Genomic DNA, 18,720 nt, shown 5'->3' with positions numbered 1-18,720 from the left:
TTAACAAACGGCACACTCGCTGATGCACTCAGCCATTTCTTTACGGCCGAGAGCCGAAACGCATGCATGTATTTGGTCGCGAGATCACACTTTGTGTTCAGTAGCTAATGGCTAAATTTGGTCACTTTGATATGAAGTCGCGCACAGCTGTGTGGGGAGTGTGTGCTGCTCTGGCCCTCAGCCACGTGCCTGTGCAGTGGCACGTGGAGCTGAGAGCAGGAGGAGTGATGCTCATCTGGCTGGGGCAGGGCGGAGCAGCATACTGATAATCTGGCAGCCTGGTCTGCTGTGACACTGCCAGAAAGGTTGAGGAGTCGGCAAACATAATGGAGAAGATTATCAGTGTGCGGCACCCTTCACTCGTCCTTCAGTTGCTCTGGCCTCCTGTTGCCTGCTCCCCCCCCTCCCCCCCGATAATGGCTTTCCCGTTCTGTTTCCGTGTGACTGCACTGGAAATGTGTCTAACGGCAAAGCTCTGAGGCTGATCGTGTAAGAAGGGGTCGGGTTATGGGTAAGTTACGAAGCCATGCGTAGCACTAACTGGCCTAAAGAGTTCTGCGTGAAAAAGAAAATCGTCGCGTGAAGAAAATGATGGGAACTCTTATTTAAGGGCAGCGTGGTAACAGTGGGTAGCTCTGCATTCTTGAGGGGGGAGATATGTAACAATATATCCATCCTGTTATGATCAGGGTCTTGGGGGGGTGGATTTTACCTTAGGGAGCACAGTGTGTGGGGTTTATATGTTCTCCCAGTGTTGCTCAGGTTTTTTTCTGGGTACTTCAGCAGTCAGTCAAAAGCTTGTGATTAGATGAACTGGTGTTTGTCCATAGTGTGTGATTGCGTGTATGTGCATGTAGCCAGTGAGGCACTGGAATCACATCCATACCTTGTGCCCTTTGCTCCCTGGGACAAACTCTAGGATTATCATGACCCTATACTGAATAAGACGTTACGGGAAATGGACGGATGGAAAAAAAACTGTTTATAATTTAGGTTTATGATGTAGAATGCATTTATATCATAGATACACCAAAACAATTACCATCCCCACACAATAGCATGCTCTGTAATGCACAGGCTGAAGCCAGAGAAAGGCATCTGTAATCCTCTGAAACTGCAAGCAAGCTCAAGAGAGCAGCATACAAACGTAAGCTAAATTAAGCTGTGTAACATAAATTACACTGCACACAACCATTGTGAACATGCCCACAAGGAGGCAAATCATTCCAAGGCAAAGTCATGCACAATAGCTTCCATTTTTATTTTAACACTTTATTTTTTCAATGTCATTGTAAAATAGTTTGTTAAATTTTTATTTTTATTTGAATTGTACATGTTTTCTGGTATCATAAGCATTTTTCTCATCATAGAAATGAATTAGAATTAGAGCAAGAGGCAGGATGAATAGACAGGGTATTGAATCAGAGAGATGCAGAAGGATACATTGTTTCAGGCTGATGAGGTTGTGCAGGACAGGATTCTCTGTCATACTTTTATTGCAGCCTTACCGTAAAGCAGCACCTGTACCTGTGGGTAATCACACAGCAGGTTTACATTAACAGAACAGCCAGACAGTGTACTTACATTAGCACTCAGACAGACCAGTTTTACATCTCGGTTACATTAGTGCATATAAATATAACAGTCACACAGTCAGATTTATACAGTACAAATGAAATAGTCGTGCCAACAGGTTATATTAGTGCTGGCTGACTGAATGCCCGTCGTCCCACTTGCCTTGGAGAGGGCAGGGGAGGGGGGAAGGAAGAGGGAGGTGGGCTTAACAGAATCAGCAAGAAATGAGAACAAAAGGCAATTATTCCAGCATCTCTACAATAGAAAGTGTGTAAGAAACTATAATGGTTGTTGGTCCCTGATACATTACTGCTTGTACACATAATTAGCATATATTTTATTTACAGAAAACTGTAACATATTGGATGACGCAGTTTACATTAGCTTTCCCAGAAATAATAATTATACAACACAGCTGGATTTGCCGTTACAAACAAGATGACCAAAAATCTTGGTTATTCGGAAAAGTCCTGTGGGTATCTACATTATAACTCACAGACCAGTTAATCATATTGACTTTCTATATTAGCACTTAAAAAATGTATTGTAATAGTCTATAGAGTTAACAATAATCGGCCGCCATACCTAAATTCAAACCGCCATACCTAAATTCAAACCGCCATACCTAAATTCAAACACCATGGTGACAGACAGAATGGGCAATTATTAGCCGTCCAGGCTACACCTGCACTGTAGCTGTCTAACACTGTATGTCATAGTGCAAGTCATAGTGGCTCTGACTCCAACCTTGGCCCCTCTGAGGCTCTTCTGTAATCCAGATGTGCTGTTCTCAGGTCCTTCGCATGACGTTCTGCTGTACAGAGTCACCAAACCCCTTTCATCATGTGACCAGGGTCTGATGTCATACCCGGTCACATAGATGGGCTAATCTATGCCAGAATGCATTTATTTATCTCCCAGTCAAAGCGTAGCCTCTGCTTGTCTAAGCGCTCTGATTCTCCTGTGGCCTTTGCTAAAGGGGATGGGGTTTGATGTGACTTTACTGTAGAGTTAATGCGGTCATGGATTCTTTACCACAGCATAGTGGCCCCTGTGATTTCCTGCTTATCAGACTCAGCGTGAAGGTTCCCGGTCTTGCTTATCGCTCCTCCCCGCTGTTTTCTGCTCTGTCTTCTCATCATGCCTGTAACCGGATGGACGGTCGGACATCTGGGAACGGAGCAGCCGCGAACACTTTTTGCACTGAATGGATTTATCAGTCAGCAGATGCACTGCAAGGCGATATCTTAGGTATCTTTAAGAGTATGTCACACGCCTGGGGCTGCACTTTGCTGCACTTTGCTGCAGTGGGCAGCACTGGGCTCATAGCTACAGGGTAAAGGGTGTAAATCCTTCCCACGTCTCTATGCGTGTAGTTCGCCTGTTCTGTCTGTCTTTGTTCAGTCATTTGAATTGGTATCTCGGGACTGTTGTTAATGTGAGGTGTAAGATGCACTGGCATCCCATTCCAAGGGGTTCCCTGTCCTGTGCTTCCTGGCAGTCTGGCTCATCACAGCCCTATACTGGATAAGTGGTTAATGAAGATTCTCTTAAGGTCATGGTAATTACTATGCAGTATTTTTTGTAATTATATTGAGATTATTAGTTCTTTTAATTACTCAGAGGGAATCAATCTAAATAAGCAGGAAAGTACGTTATAACTAAAGGCGGAAAGTTCAGGTCCAGAAAGGGCAAATCCAGACCAAGATTTTGTTTCAACCTGCTAGTTTAACATAAAGAGTGACAGTTACAGAGTATTCAACTGGTTGGTTGAAGCAAAATCTTGGCCTGGATTTGTATTGTCTGGACCTGAAGTTTCCACCTCTGGATATAAGCAGCACTGCTCTGTATGTGTGTTTGTCTCGCATGAAGAGTAAGGTGGGATATGCAGAAGTACCCATGCAGTGTCCCCACGGGAGTAAATAAAGTACTGCTGTTTTATTCTATTCTATTAATACTTGACAGGTTTGCACACATCACTCTCTCTCTTCCTCTCTCTCTGTCTCTCCCTGCCCATCAGATGCTGAGGGGGGTGAGGTGTCCCCTTCAGTTGGTGCCGGGATGAACACTAACAGCTGGCAATTCCGCTACGGCCCCGGCCCCGGTGTCCCCCAGCACATGAAGCCCGGCGAGGTTCCTGAAGCCTTCCTCATCCCGGGTTCCGGTGCCATCATCTCCATTCGCCCGGACCAGGTGGACGACAAGAAGGACGAGGCCAAGAAGAAAAAGAAGAAGAAGAAGGGCAAGGAAAAGAAGGAGAAAGGGAGAGATGATACAGAGCAGTAAGGAAGGTGTGTCTTTAAGCACAGCCAACAAAAGCCCCAACAGCAAGACAAAAAAATAGAAGCAAAGAGAATCGAAATTAAAAGTAAAAACAGACTGGTTCCTCTTTAGCAATTCTGCGTTCACCAGCGCTTCAGTTCTTAAGCTAGTTTGGGGCACGTTGTCAAACAGATCGCAGATCATCCTAGATCCACCACCGCAGTATAGCACCTTCCCCTATAACATGATTCTTCCTTGATTAGTAGAGGTCATTACTGATGAGCACCTTTGTTGGGTTGTTAGCCTCAGGGTTGGGCTGGGGTGAGGGGGGGGGGATAAACTCCAGCCTTTGCCTATGAAGCACATATTCCTCATTCAGAGGAACCTGGAGTCCAAATTGTTACAACAGCTCAATTGCAATGGCTCTCCAGAAGTTCAGGAAGTCTCTACTATGCTGGCGTTCGTGTCATATTCGCATTAAGGGAGAGCATATCAAATCTGGCAAACAGCTCCCTCCTGTCTCTTGAAAGATAATCAGTCTGTGCAAAAAAACAGGAAAGATTAAATAAGAGTTATTGGTAATTTGTGATTTTTCTGCATAGTAACGAAACAGAACTGGCACAAATAATTTTCTTGTCACTAGCAGTATTTAAGGTGGTGATAAAAGAGTCCTATTATACTCAAACCCTAATCCTAATCTATGCCAACTACCCAGTAGTGATCTATGATAGTCACCCATCCTACATGAATCAATATCCAAACTGACCTCCCTGGACTGAGTCAGCTTCCATTTTACACCCTCCCTTCATTACCTTTTCTCCTGTAGCACGACGTTCCTGCCACAGAAACAAATCACACCTAAACTATACCGACTTTACACCCAGAATACATTTTTTCCTGCATCAACTGTACACTAAACCTTTCCTACCATAAGCTAGACTCCTTCTTACCTAAACAAGTGCTGAATATTTCGACTGGACTCCAGCTACACGCCACCTGTCTTTAGTCAATTGGATCCTGTTGGACACAGGCAGTGGTTAAAATGCCAAAAAAGAACCACGACACAAATGCCTTCTCTGGCTCAATCTTCCAGGAAGGGGGACATGCCGCTCTTTCGCGGTGAGGGGACATTAGCAGCCTTGTGGAAGGGAAGTTTCTAGTTAGATTTTTACTCTTAACATTTTTTGTGGAAACAAAATATTTTAAAAAATATCAGTAATAAAAATCCAAGGAAGTGACCAGAAGATTTCTTTTCTCTTAGGATGATGGAAAATCAAGTCTAAGTTAACAAGCCCGTGGCCATGTTGTGGGCTTTGGTGTAAACTAAGAATGTTACTCCTGTCTGTCTGCGGCACTCGTCTGATTCCTGTTTATGCTTGAAGTGTTCAGTAATAATTCCTCTCATAGCTGCTTAAACTCTCTTTGAACGCTTTCCCTTGTCTCTGGCTGTTTGGCTGCCGTTTAGGGATTGTTTGGTTAGCAGGCTAGAGGCAGCCCGCCTCCCCTTGGACACCTGGTCACTTTCCCGAGTGCTTCTCTCTCCCACCTGCCCCCTCACATGACGGACACTTCCTGGGAGAGGGAGAACAAGCCAGCCGTTGTGGCCACAGGAAACCAACGCTTCACTGAGGGTGCTCTCAGCGTGGTGCGCTAATGTTACAAGTGTTCTGGAGAGGGCTGTACACCTATATATGTCACCATGGCAGGTCCTGTAACTATGCGGACTATGCTAATCATGCCCTGTATCTCAGGGCAAGGCCTCTCCAAAGGAGCAGTTATGTCTGGCATTACTTGCACATGTGAAGGCTAACAGCAGGGGGCAGCACTGCTAGTTTGAAGGACAGCATATTTGCTAATTAAGACTTGTTAACCTTTTATCCACTATCCTCAAGCACGGCCTCTTTTGTGAATCTGTTTTTTGATCTGCTCCCACAAATAGAAGGGACAGTGTTTCTGCCTGTAATGACCACTCCCACAATGGGATGAGACGTGTGTGCTCTGCAGCTATTGGTTTGCATCTCCAGTGTGCTTGCAGACACTCCCAGACTTCACAGATCAGTCCTGTCACATGACCATGTGGCTCTTGCATGTTGTAATCAAAGAAAACACATAATATAGCGGAATATATAGAAAGAGATAGCGCTGGTTTTTATTGGAAATTACTGGGTTAATTCCCTCCTCCCCGTTAACCAATGGACAGGTACATGTATGTATTGTCTTCTGAACAATGTCTACATATTACACACACAGGAATCATGTAGTGTTTCTCTGACTGATTTCAGCTAACTTAGATATATGTATGCTGTAGAATGATGCATTCAAACGCATTATTTTTTTTTTTTAATAATCATTTTAATTTGCTTTGAGAAGAAAAAGAAGAGGCTCATTTTGTGTTTTTTGACATGATGATCTTACTAACACTGTAACGTGTAACTTTACTATGTATGCGCTTATAAAACCTGCCTTTCTCTTCCCTTTTGGAAAACAAAATAAAACAAAAAAAAAAAAACAAAATGGTAAACAATGTATATGTAATGTATGCTAGTGTTTAGTGAACACCTCTGCCATGCTGCTTGGTGTATATACCCGTATATGGCAGTGCCATCTATCTTGTGGCCGTGCGGGACAGGCGTCAAACCTTCCTGTGCACCTGCTCATCAGCTGTAATGGTGGCATAGTGACTTTTTATTTTAATGGACACTGTGGTAATGTGTGTTGTTTATAAATCACAAATAAAGTTCTTTTCTTAAATATCTGACGGAAAGGCTGCCTCCGGACTTGTTTCTGCCTCGTTCCACACCTGCGCAGGTGGATCGGTGTGAATGTGGCATCCCACACCCTAGTCATGGTCACCCCTGAAAGAAAAGAAAAATATGTATGTACATGTCTAGTGTCAGTCACATGCTGCGGGATCTTATATCTTCACCTGATGCACTGCAACCTTAATGTTTTGCAAAACCTCACACTGGGATTCAGCAGTGCAAGAATATATTTCCAGACCAATGGTTTAGACCTAAGTGCCCCATGAAGAAACAAATACAGAATTTGGAGCTTGTGTTTAGTGGAGTTTGATCTTTTAACAGCAGTTTATTTGTTCCTCAGACATACGACAATGTATGGCTCTGTACCCATTTTATTTACAGGTGACATGATTTTTATTCAGTTCTGCTCCATTCATTTATTGTTTCTTACGTGAGATTAGGTGTTTTGCTAACTTTGAAAGATTTTCTTCTAAACTTTATCAATCTTAATCTTAATCTATGGTTTTATGGGAACGGTTCAAGGGTTTAGATGTTTATTTAGTAGCCCAAAACATCCCATTTGTCTCCCTTTTTGTGTGATATAGGAGACAGTTGCCATGGTGACCAGGAAAGATGTGTTTCTATGGCAACAACCTCTAGGTTCACTCAGTAGAGCTTAAGCGAAAGAGGGAGGTGGGGCATGCTTTCTCGTCCTTGATGGTTCTTTCTCTTTTTTCTCATGTTATTCTATGCATGGGAAGTGTCTAACAACAGAGGCCTGAATAAAAATCCATTGTGCTCCGTCTTTGTTATCTGTTAGCATTTCTCTCATTATTCACAAGCGCCATAGATACTATGATTAAGACTAATCTGATTTCTGTAAAGAAAAAATAATAAGCTTAATTTTGTAGATTTTGTATATTAACAACAGGTTGGAGTAGGTAAAAAAAAGTACAAACATTAAACTCCACAGGTTATGTTCAGGAGACTGAGTTCCCTACTTGTAGCAGGTACTCATTGTGTCATTTTAACTGTGCACACACTGTTTAGCTGAGTGTGACTTCGGAACAGAGGGAGGATCAGGATTAGATAGATAATGTTTGGTCTAATTAACTTAAGTCACTTAAGGAAATATGGTGGAATCACGCAAGCCACGTATGAGTACGTATGAGTACTTTCTAACATTCAGCAGTATTTCCTTTTCCTTTACTTATAATTAACAAATGTGATTTGAATGGTTTTCACTCCTCTCTCCCCACCCTGCCTGCACTGTTTATTGCTGCAGTTAAAAAAGCATCTTTTCACTAGTGAGAAATCTGCAGGGTGTCGTTCTGGACCTGTCTCTCCAGTATGCTTGCTCTGTAGGGACTTTCAGATGTATCACTCTTGTTAGCAATCCCAAAATAGACCTTCATCCTTTGCACTGTTAGATCTTGCATTTTAAGCTTCACGTAATGTTTTCTTTATATATTTTGTGTCTGTAAATAGCTTATGTCTTTTATCTTTTGTACCTCCTCTCTGACAGCAGTCAGCGTCTGTGTAGATTTTTGACTTGCTAAAAACAAACAAAGTTGTTGCGATGTTTGATCTGGTCTTTAGAAGGGCTCATTAGAATGGAGAGAATCTGTGACAGAACAAACCAACACATCTGCAGACCCTCCTACAGCCATTGTAAGTGAAGGTACAATCACAGAGAAAATCTTCGTAGGCCTTGTTAATAAAACATTAATATTAATGACAATGTTAGATCATCCTCATTGTGATATTGTGGTTATCGTCATCATTATTACTTGAAGGATATATAGAATGATGCTCTCTATGTACTTAAATGAGAATCCTCCTACTTTCCATATATCTGCAGTTTAGGTTAAGAGGTGTCTCTAAATTGCCTGCAGTGAGTGTGTGCCCAGTGGCAGACAGGTGGTATGTGGTCTATGTCTATGTACAGTATATGGTTCTTTCTAGGCCAGGCTCCAGGTTCACTTGTGAGTCTTTTGTACCACACAAGTTGAAGATGAAATGAAACCAATGTTAAGGGATGGTATTAAGGTCTGATTGTGCAGTACTGTAAAATCAGTCGTGCCATTAGTGCAAAAATAAAATCACTTCAAAGTGCATAGGCTATAATGCCACCGGGCCTGCTCTCTCTGAATATTAAAATAGAAATATTAAAATAAATATTTGTAGGCGTAGTTTATTGGTGATTTCATGTTTGTTGAAGTCTCCGCTTTTTAACAACTATATAAAGTAATGTTATTTGTTATATAAATCAACTCAGGTGAAACAAAAAATGTACGTTTTCAGGGTTGCCAAATCTCAAGCATCTGGCATGAGACTCACTCTTTCAGACTCACGCAGGAAATCTTACGGAAAAACTATATTATACCATTATAAACGTAAAATTAGCGACGTCCAAAGTGCATTTACACGGTTAAATACAGAAGCAGACTATTTACTGAGTAAGAACTGTTACATGTCTGCAGACATCTTGAATTTTAAAATCTCACTCCAGCCAGCTGGCCGAATTAAGTTGGCAACCCCGCGTTTTATTTGAAATAAAAAGTAAATTGCGCTGTTTTCGCCTGAAACGGCTCGTCATTCCGTTTGCGTTGTTACTCCGACAAACATAAAAAAACACGTCACGTTTTATATCTTTTCGAAATAATAAGACCGTCCATATCCTACTGTAACAGCGATTAAAGTGATAAGTCCCTATGTATTTTTATTAAAACGAGACTTTAATTTTATTACCGGTGTGGGATCATAGAAAGACAATACTTAAATCCATGAACACTAAAATATATGATATAGACACGACTGTATTAAGGTTTTGCGGCTTAAGTTAAGAACTTTATTTAAACATGCACAATTTTCACATTTTATTTTCTCTTATTTTGAAATGCAGCCCTACTTTTATTTAGTAGATGTTGATACAACTAACAGGCTACTTAAATATATATCACATTTCATAATTATTCGTTTGGACCCCCCACATTTAACATAAAATATTAGTTTTATGCCAGTGTGTCCACCCCACATTCAAAATGCTTCTGACGCCCCTGGGTGGCTGAAGCGTGTTTTTGACGCACCAGTTTAAATTGAATTGAGGGGTGAAACAACTAAAAACGGCCGAAAGCAAGAACGTAATGCTTATCCGTCAATCAGGTATACTGGCTGATATGATATTAGCAGGAAGGTATATTATAACCGATTCCGCAACGGATATTTTTCGGGGATAGGCAATTCCGGATCAAAATGCTATATACTTAATCTGGGGGGTGTTCCACAAAGCAGAATTTCTCAGTTAGCTGGCTTAATTTAAGAAAAAAGTCATGATCGTCCAGTAAGAGTTTAAGTACAGAGCATTCCAATTGGATCATGGTCATGACTTAAGTTAATCCAGCTAACTGAGAGATTCTGTTTTGTGGAATACCCCCCTGTAGTGCAAAGTACTTAGAGACACTCCATTCTTTGCACCTTAAATATTTGTATATAAGCGCAGTAGTCAATTGTTAGTGCACCAAAATCAGAGACTGCGAAGCAAAAGCACTGCATTGATTGTAGTATATATTTGACACATTGGTTTGACACATTGGCTATTCAATAAAATTCTCTGCTGTCTGGAATTATGTAAAAATACTCAACCAATGCAATTACTTGCGGTCAGAAACTTAATGATATACGGTAATCTCACTGGTTTCCATAGTCGGTGACGAGCAGGGTAAAACAGCAAAAACAAAAAAGCGATTGGCTGGCAACTTATAGTACCTATGCGATGCTCGTTTAAAAGTTTCAGTGGGAATTTAAAATACGAAGAGGAATTCAATAATAATATTTTTTTTCTGAGTTACGTCCGCCTGTAAGAAAAATGTAACATGCTGGGAAAATGTAAAGATTCGGAACGAATTATCAAGTCTACAATCAGCCCTGAAAGAAAGTTGTGAGCTTCAAGACTAGTCCAGTGGATTAAGCTCTTGGAAAAGGGTGATTTCTTAATACTGTAGCGGTAAGTAAGTCGATTTTTGGTAAATCTGAAGCAGTGCTCCCGTCCTGCCAATATACAAATAAACCCAAAAATGATATTCTTCGTAGTCCACGACAACTATGTATAAACAGGGATTATGCTAATAGCCGTTAAATGTAATTTCAAAAGGACTCATAATGACCGATCAACATTATTTTCAGTGGGTGGTGAAGTGTCTCCTGCAATGAATGAATGAATAAAATAGCACCCCTTGTACACAACTTTTACAGTGAAATTTGGGTCATGATTTACTAACTAGGTAATAATATAGGTCCTGAGGCTAAACCAGTTGTTTATATATATATATATATATATATTATGTACCTTAAATATATAAAACGTACACTACGGCCACTCGTATTTAAGCACTCGTATTTAAGGCAAAAAAATCTCCATTGACATTTCATGTTTTGTTCATTTCTTTGGCTAAAGAAGAATGTGCATAGAAATCCATCCATCTTCTAACTGAAGTCCAAAGGAATGCAGTTAGGTGAATTGATGTTTGTAAATTGCCCGTATTGTATGACTGTTTGTGAGTGTGATGTTTGCAAATTGCCCGTAGTGTATGGCTGTTTGTAAGTGTGATATTTGTAAATTGCCCATAGTGTATGGCTGTTTGTGAGAATGTATGTGCATGTACTCTGCAATGGACTAGCATCCTGTCCAGGTTGTCCTCCTGCCTAGTGCCTTTTGTTACCAGGGATAGGCTGCAGGCCCCCTTCATCACCATATAGAGTATAATTGGTTGAAAGATGGACACTATCTTATAATTGTCTGTATTATTACAGTATTATATAAAAATTGTAAATAATTTGATCTAAGAATATAGAAAATGCACTCCTTGATGAATAGAACTGTTTCTACATCCTAAGACTCTGCTGCCCCCCTTAGCTTTACCCCCTGAGTGATTTTTTTGAAGACAATATTTTTGTTTTTTGACTAAAGTATGTCTCTTACTCTGTAGCGATCCTGTTGTTTGTATTGTTTAACATTGGTCTTGTACTGTTTGCAGTATTTGCACTGTTTAGCTGGAGCCCACAGCCATGCTGTCTCTCTGGACTGTTGAAATCATCATTGACACCTTTATTGTTATTATCCGTAACCCATTTCCACATAGCACCTTTATTGCTCATTTGGTTCTTTGTTTACTATCATACTGTAACTTTGTGTGTATTCTAACATCGTATTGTGCCATTACTACCATTTGTTTAATACCTGTTTTTATGTGCACTGATTTTGACTTATGGTGATGTCTGATGTGGTACTTTGTGGATGTATTGCCCTTGGTTTGCCCTCAGCTGTTACAAGGTGTTGTTTCAAATGTTGAGAACTGAACTTATAGCACCAACATCATGGCTTGTTATGGTTTATTATGCATTTATAATTTTCTTGCCTTTTTAACTGAGGCTTTTAGTAAAATCAAGCCACAGGCTGATTTTATGGTTTTAACCATTTTAATTGTTTAATCGGTTTTACTGTCCATTTGCTTGCCATGAATATAACCCTGGTTGTTGGCATGGCATTAAACGTCAGTGTAACTAACTAAATCATGGTTTATTATTATGGAGGAGGGCATGTTGTTTGTGTGCCACCATAAGGGAGTAAGAGGTATATTGTTTATATATTTATATAGTTCTGCTTATAGGGAGATTGTGGATTGGTGGAATTAGTGTTGTGGTTTTTCCTTCTCCGCCAAATCAGAAGTCAGAAGCCGCTGGTGTAAATTCAAATTCAGTCTTTATTGCAACAATGAAGTTACAATCAAGGCCGGACACTTAAAGTGTGCCCAATACTGTTTTACACCAATTTTTATACATTTTCTCATTGTGTAACAATATCTCACCACTTAAGCATCATCATTCCCTCAGCCATTCACCATCGTTGTTTTCTGCCTTAATCCACACCTCTATATGATAAGTTTGTCAATCATCTTTTTTACTGTTTGGTGCCTCGGCTGAACATAAGGGTGACGTGACCATCTCTACTCAGTTTTTTAAATGCCCAGCCGTGATTGGTGAACTCAGGCGAATCCCTTCCTTCAGTAGCAAACCTTGGCAGCTTCTGCTTGTTGCAGATTGTCTGGCTTGAGGGTTAATAAGGTATATGTCCTTCAACATAGTGATAAGCTGCAGCACTAATAAAGTACATATTCATACACTAGAGGCTAACAAAATGGCTAACAGATACAGAAACTTCTAAGCCAACACAAGATGCTCATTCATACTTGTTTTTTATCACATTGTGCACAGCAGTAATTGGTCAGCATTTTCTGAAGGTTACAAAGTCACTCTCTACACAGTTTACATCAGCTTCTTAATAGAGTCGTAATGATTACATTCTCTATGCGTTATGAAATGCTAAATAATATTCCATAATTAGGAATGACGTGGTTTTGGTATTGAAGAAAGATGACTTTCAGGTGGCTATTTTGTCATTCTTAAAGTTTCCAGTAATTGTCACTCTCTTTATAACCTAAAGGCTCCCTTTCTCATGTTTTGCATTTGTTTTCCCATTTATTGCCTTAATGGGAGAAAATTGGAGCCACATAAAGGTGTTTGCAATTCCAGATGTCACAGTTTCGTTTATTTCAAGCAGTAACCATTACTGTGTACTGGATTATGTTTATTTTGTTCTGGTACCATCTATGCATATCAACTGGGTCCAGTTTCTCATTTATGTAGAATTTTGAAATGCCATGTCACAATGTGGGTGGTACAGTGGCGCAGTGCTGCAGTGGCGCAGTGCTGCAGTGGAGTCTTCGCCACGGCTCAATGTGTGTGGAGTTTGCATGCTCTCTTCATGTCGTTGTGGGTTTTCCTCAGGTACTCTGGTTTCCCCCACAGCAAAAAACACACTGAGGTGGATAGAAGATACCAAATTACCCATAGGTGTGTATATGTGAGTGCATAGTGTGTGAGTGTGCCCTGTGATGGGTTGGTGCCCTGTGATGGGTCGGTGCCCTGTGATGGGTCGGCGCCCTGTGATGGGTTGGTGCCCCATCCTGCGTTGTTCCCTGCCTTGTGGCCATAGGCTCTGAACACTGGTGACCCTGACTATGGGACAAGCAGTTTCCAAAGATGGATGGATGTCAAAATACCATAAAAAGAACAGCAATTTTTATTGGAGTTTTATTTTTATGTTATTAAATTATTAAAATGTATTATTAAATTATAATTATATAACTATAATGTCTATAATACATTATAAAATTATAAATAATAAAGTATATATAGTTATCATTTATAGATACACGTACACACATAAATGTGTGCGTGTGTATGATATATATATAATCTTACACGTATGCATTTGTAAGAGAGCATATACATTTAAACTATCTAATATCTGATATTTATTCAGCGAGACTGTGCATATCAGAGAGCGTTTCACTGACGTAGTATGGACTGAGCACGTCCGTGATACAGAATCAGCGTGTTCTCTGTGTGCATTTCACACCAGAAGCTCGGAGTGTCGCTGCACAGCTCGAAATAACTCTAATGCTAGGACCTGTTAGGAGGGGGGTGCGTGTGTCTGCCCTCCCCCAGTTATCTAAGCACCAGACAATCAGCGCCTCCCTGCAAGTCAAATAGGAGACTGCCGTTTTTGATCGCGATCGTTCACGCTTACATATTTACGTCAACATCTGTGAATTTGAATCCTATGTAATATAAATGTATGAAGGGCTTTCTGTAAAACCACACTAACCTAAATTGCTATTACGCGTTTTATGAATTTCATAGGACAAAGTACCATGTCATTTGCGAGAAATTTCAAAATGAACATGAAAGAAGGGAAGTCGACTTACACCTATTCTATCCGTAGTAGACGATTTGCATAAGTAACACATTTTTCATCCGTTAATCACCACGATTAAGCCCACGTCTTTAATACAGCGTGTTCGTATAACGTAACTCTTAATTAAATGCAATATATAGCCTAATGGCTGTATTGTAGTTGAATCTTCAGATATATCAAGAGAAATGTTAAAACTTCCCATGAGTTCATAGACAGAATATAGATCAGAAGGAGTCATTTACAAATACGCTTGTGTATTTCTCGCAGGTGTCGCTGTCCGTGGTGCTGAACATTTCTTTATAATAGGCCTGAATAAGAGAACCGCTTCATGCTTTATATTGTATCACAGAAGCGGCACCAACTTAATTATAAAAAAGGACTATTTGTCATCAGTGGCATTTTACCTTTTAGTGATATCTTCCTAATTACACAGACACACTCTTCAGTCATAACCCGTTTTTTAATTAAATTTTACGTAATATGTGGCAAACTTTCCAACAGGATCGGTGCCATTCTCTTGTCTTTAGATAACCAGCAATGCTATCAGCCTCTAGCTAATTTCATTCCAGTTCAAATCAGTATCATGTTTTAAGCATTTGAAAATGTTCCCGCAATGGCATATCTATATTCATATTCATTGGGCATTCACCCGAGTGAGGCGTGTACTGCTGAAGCTGGCTGAAATCGGGGTTACGTGGGTAGAAAACGAATATATCCTGCCCAGAGGGTTGGGAATATGGAAGAAATGTATGTTGCACAGTCTCTTCAAGGCGGTTACCTGCTTCAGTTTCTGATAATGTTTTATTACTATATTCATTGCATGAAGACAATGGGGGATCTAATTTATTTTTTATTTTTGTCAATTACGAAATTTTAAAGATCCCTATCAAATTAAGAGTTGCATGGATTTCTACTAAATACAAGTTAAAATATTTAATGGACGCCTTAGTGCAAAGGTATACATACCTGTAAGCGTGGCCTCGGAGGGTATAGAGCTGCAGGAGTAAAAAGCCCCAGGGCTGATATGATTATCTTATACCGGGAACGGGATTCGAACTCACAACATCCGTCTAATAAAAGCTGTAGCAAATTGTGTCATTGATCCGGAAAATAAATTACAGTGTATTACGAGATAGTTTTCAAATCCCTATTTAGAAGTACATTTGATTGGACATAATTCTCAGTTTCATCCCGCATTTCATACTGAAACGCTGCGTGTCGCTGTCGACCTTCATGGAGAACAGCCGACTTGTCCCTCCCACTACTTCTGTGTCATCCAGTAAAGTGGTGTAGCTGCCGGTCGTTGGATTTGTTTGTTAAAGCCCTGTATGTTTTATTTTTCTCATTTATATCACAATTACTGCCGATATTTTTCAGCTAATTCTAATAACTAATGGAAAACAGAATTAATTTTGTTTTGCTCAATGTGATGTGGAAATGCATCGCTGTAGCTATTGTTACCGTCCACCTCTGCTTTGCGGATCTGCGTTATTCTTTTCCAGAAGAAATGAATCGAGGGTCTGTAGTCGGAAGAATCGCGCTGGATCTGGGACTGGATGCTAAAAAACTGTCGGGTCGTACAGCCAGGCTTGATTTTGAAGGTAATAAACAATACTGCGATATTAATCTGCAGACAGGTGACTTGTTTCTGACTGCGAGAATAGACCGTGAGGAGCTTTGTGGACAGGAGTCGTCCTGCGTCTTGGATTTGGATTTCGTTCTAGAAAACCCGCTGGAATTACATCGCGTAACACTTGACATTCAAGATGTAAACGACAACTCACCGACATTTCCAAAAGACATTATTAAATTGGAGATACGAGAATCAGCAGTAAAAGGAGCTCGGTTTTCCATAGACGAGGCCCATGATCCAGACACGGGAACCAATTCCGTACAGGGCTACTATCTTTCTGCAAATGAACATTTCAGTCTAGCTCTCCACACAAACGCAGACGGTGGAAAATATGGAGAATTGGTGCTCGACAATGAATTGGATCGGGAAAAGCAGGACGAGCTCTCGCTAACTCTGACAGCGTATGACGGAGGATCTCCGCAGAGGTCTGGTACGGTGGTCATTCACATTCGTGTACTGGATGCCAATGACAATGTGCCAGTGTTTTCACAGCCTGTGTATAAGGTAAATCTGCCTGAAAACTCACCTTTGGCTACTGTTGTAGTGACAATAAGTGCTAGTGATGCGGACGAGGGACAAAATGGCGAAGTTGCGTATGAATTTAGTCATATTTCATCTAAAGCTAAAAGCATATTCGCTATTGATCCGAAAACTGGGGAAATAAAACTGATTGGACCAATTGATTTTGAGGAAACGTCTTCTTTTGAGATGCGTGTTAACGCTAGAGACGGGGCAGGCCAAACAGCGCATTGCAAAGTTTTCATTGAGATAACTGACTTGAATGATAACGCCCCAGTTATATTTGTAAAATCTATAAAAACGCCGCTTCCCGAGAATTCCCCCGTTGGAACTGAGGTTGCTGTTATATACATACAAGACAAAGATTCAGAGGCCAACGGAAAAGTCACGTGTACTGTCCACCAAGAAAAGACCTTTAAACTAAAACCATCTGTTAAAAACTATTTTTCTTTGATCACTACTAGTGAACTGGACCGTGAGACAGACTCGGAGTACAACATTACATTGACCGCCACGGATGAAGGCTCCCCTCCGCTCACCTCCAGTAAAACAATTAAACTATCTGTCGCAGATGTGAATGATAACCCACCAGTGTTTGATGCGCAGACGTACAACGCCTATGTGAGCGAAAATAACAAACCAGGAAACTCCATTTGTTCTGTTACCGCGAAAGACCCAGACTGGAGAGAGAACGGCACGGTTTTCTACAACCTGCTACCCAGTGAGATTAATGGTGTTGCTGTGTCCACGATTTTATCTATTAACGGCGATACAGGGGTGATCCATGCTGTGAGATCATTTGATTATGAGCAGTTCAGAAGTTTCAAAGTCCATGTTATTGCCAGAGACAATGGTTCCCCTCCGCTCAGCAGCAACGTGACGGTGAACGTCTTCATTAATGACCAGAATGATAATTCTCCTCAGATACTATACCCTGATCCATCAGGAAGCTCCTTCATGACTGAGATGGTCCCTAAAGCGGCTCACGCAGGCTCCCTGATTTCCAAGGTCATTGCTGTGGATGCTGACTCTGGACAGAATGCGTGGCTCTCCTATCATATCGTGAAATCGACCGATGCCGAACTTTTTAGTATCGGTCTTCATAGTGGAGAGATTCGGATAAAGCGGGACGTTTCTGAAACGGATACCATGAAACAGAATCTCGTTATTTTGGCGAAAGATAATGGACAACCCTCTCTCTCTACTACGTGTACCATGTATTTACTTATTTCCGACAACTTAGTCGAACTTCCCGAGCTAAAGGACATGTCTTACGAGGGCAGCGAATCAAAATTAACGTCATATTTGATCGTCACACTGGTTTCTGTTTCAACTTTTTTCATGATTTTTATTATTCTCATTGTGACCTTGAAGTTTTGTCGCAGGAGGAAACCCACACTGATGTTTGATGGTGCAGTCGCTATTCCCAGTGCCTATTTCCCTCCCAACTACGCAGAAGTGGATGGAGCAGGAACTCTGCGTAGTTCTTATAATTATGACACGTACTTAACTACGGGCTCGCGCACTAGTGACTTCAAGTTTCTGACGTCTTACAATGAAAGTACGTTGGCTGCAGACCAGAGTAAGAAAACGGAATCAAGAGAATCCACGGACCCTAACGAAATGGGTGATTCGATCCAGGTAATTAAACAGTTTTCGCACTTTTATACTTTGTTTATTGCTTTTACAAAAACAATATATACATTATTGTTACCCAGGATTTGAGTTATAGATCATTCCTTTCATGTTTTTGTAATTTTCTAAGGTTGAAATATGACGTTTTTTTAATTATGGTTCTTTTCACTGTGGATTCAATGTGGTACTGTAGAAGAGATTTGTCCTTATAAGAGGTCATCACGGTATAATTGGATATAATATAAAACCAGGATTCAAAACAGGCCACATCACCTTCGTTTCATTGAATATATGCGAAATTCAATTCAAATGCTCCAACTGTTTCACTTATTAAATCCAGTAATTTTTTCATTCTTAAATGTCTATGGAATTAGACTAGGAAACGATGTGTATTTATGTACTTATTAGAAACAGATGTATATGCATTATGAATTAATCACGAGAAGATGAGAAGTAACTGAACACAGGATCGTATCCTGATTTTTTTCAACCATACATCGCAGAGAATGTAATCAGCACACATTTATACTAGTTTC

General features: G+C 40.5%; 2 protein-coding genes across 12 annotated transcripts in view; both read left to right on the top strand.

Annotated features, from left to right (window-relative positions):
* Window positions 1-6,601, top strand: part of LOC111859847 (protocadherin alpha-C2-like) — a 136,488-nt gene extending 129,887 nt beyond the window's left edge. For 9 of the 10 annotated variants that reach the window (XM_072717503.1, XM_072717504.1, XM_072717502.1 and 6 more), the window contains exon 4: window positions 3,596-6,601. In XM_072717503.1, coding sequence (XP_072573604.1) covers window positions 3,596-3,861 — 266 coding nt within the window. In that variant the 3' untranslated portion in view covers window positions 3,862-6,601. The remainder of the gene's footprint in view (window positions 1-3,595) is intronic. The other variant, XM_023842889.2, reaches the window with a different exon arrangement.
* Window positions 6,602-15,659: 9,058 nt separating this feature from the next.
* The window catches only part of LOC111859848 (protocadherin gamma-C5-like), a 219,694-nt gene continuing 216,633 nt past the window's right edge, over window positions 15,660-18,720 (top strand). For both annotated transcript variants that reach the window (XM_023842933.2, XM_023842912.2), the window contains exon 1: window positions 15,660-18,190. In XM_023842933.2, the coding sequence (XP_023698701.2) occupies window positions 15,791-18,190 (2,400 nt within the window). In that variant the 5' untranslated portion in view covers window positions 15,660-15,790. The remainder of the gene's footprint in view (window positions 18,191-18,720) is intronic.

Source organism: Paramormyrops kingsleyae, chromosome 10 (genome assembly GCF_048594095.1).
Source record: "Paramormyrops kingsleyae isolate MSU_618 chromosome 10, PKINGS_0.4, whole genome shotgun sequence".
Taxonomy (NCBI): domain Eukaryota; kingdom Metazoa; phylum Chordata; class Actinopteri; order Osteoglossiformes; family Mormyridae; genus Paramormyrops; species Paramormyrops kingsleyae.
This window is presented reverse-complemented; position numbering and strand designations above follow the sequence as displayed.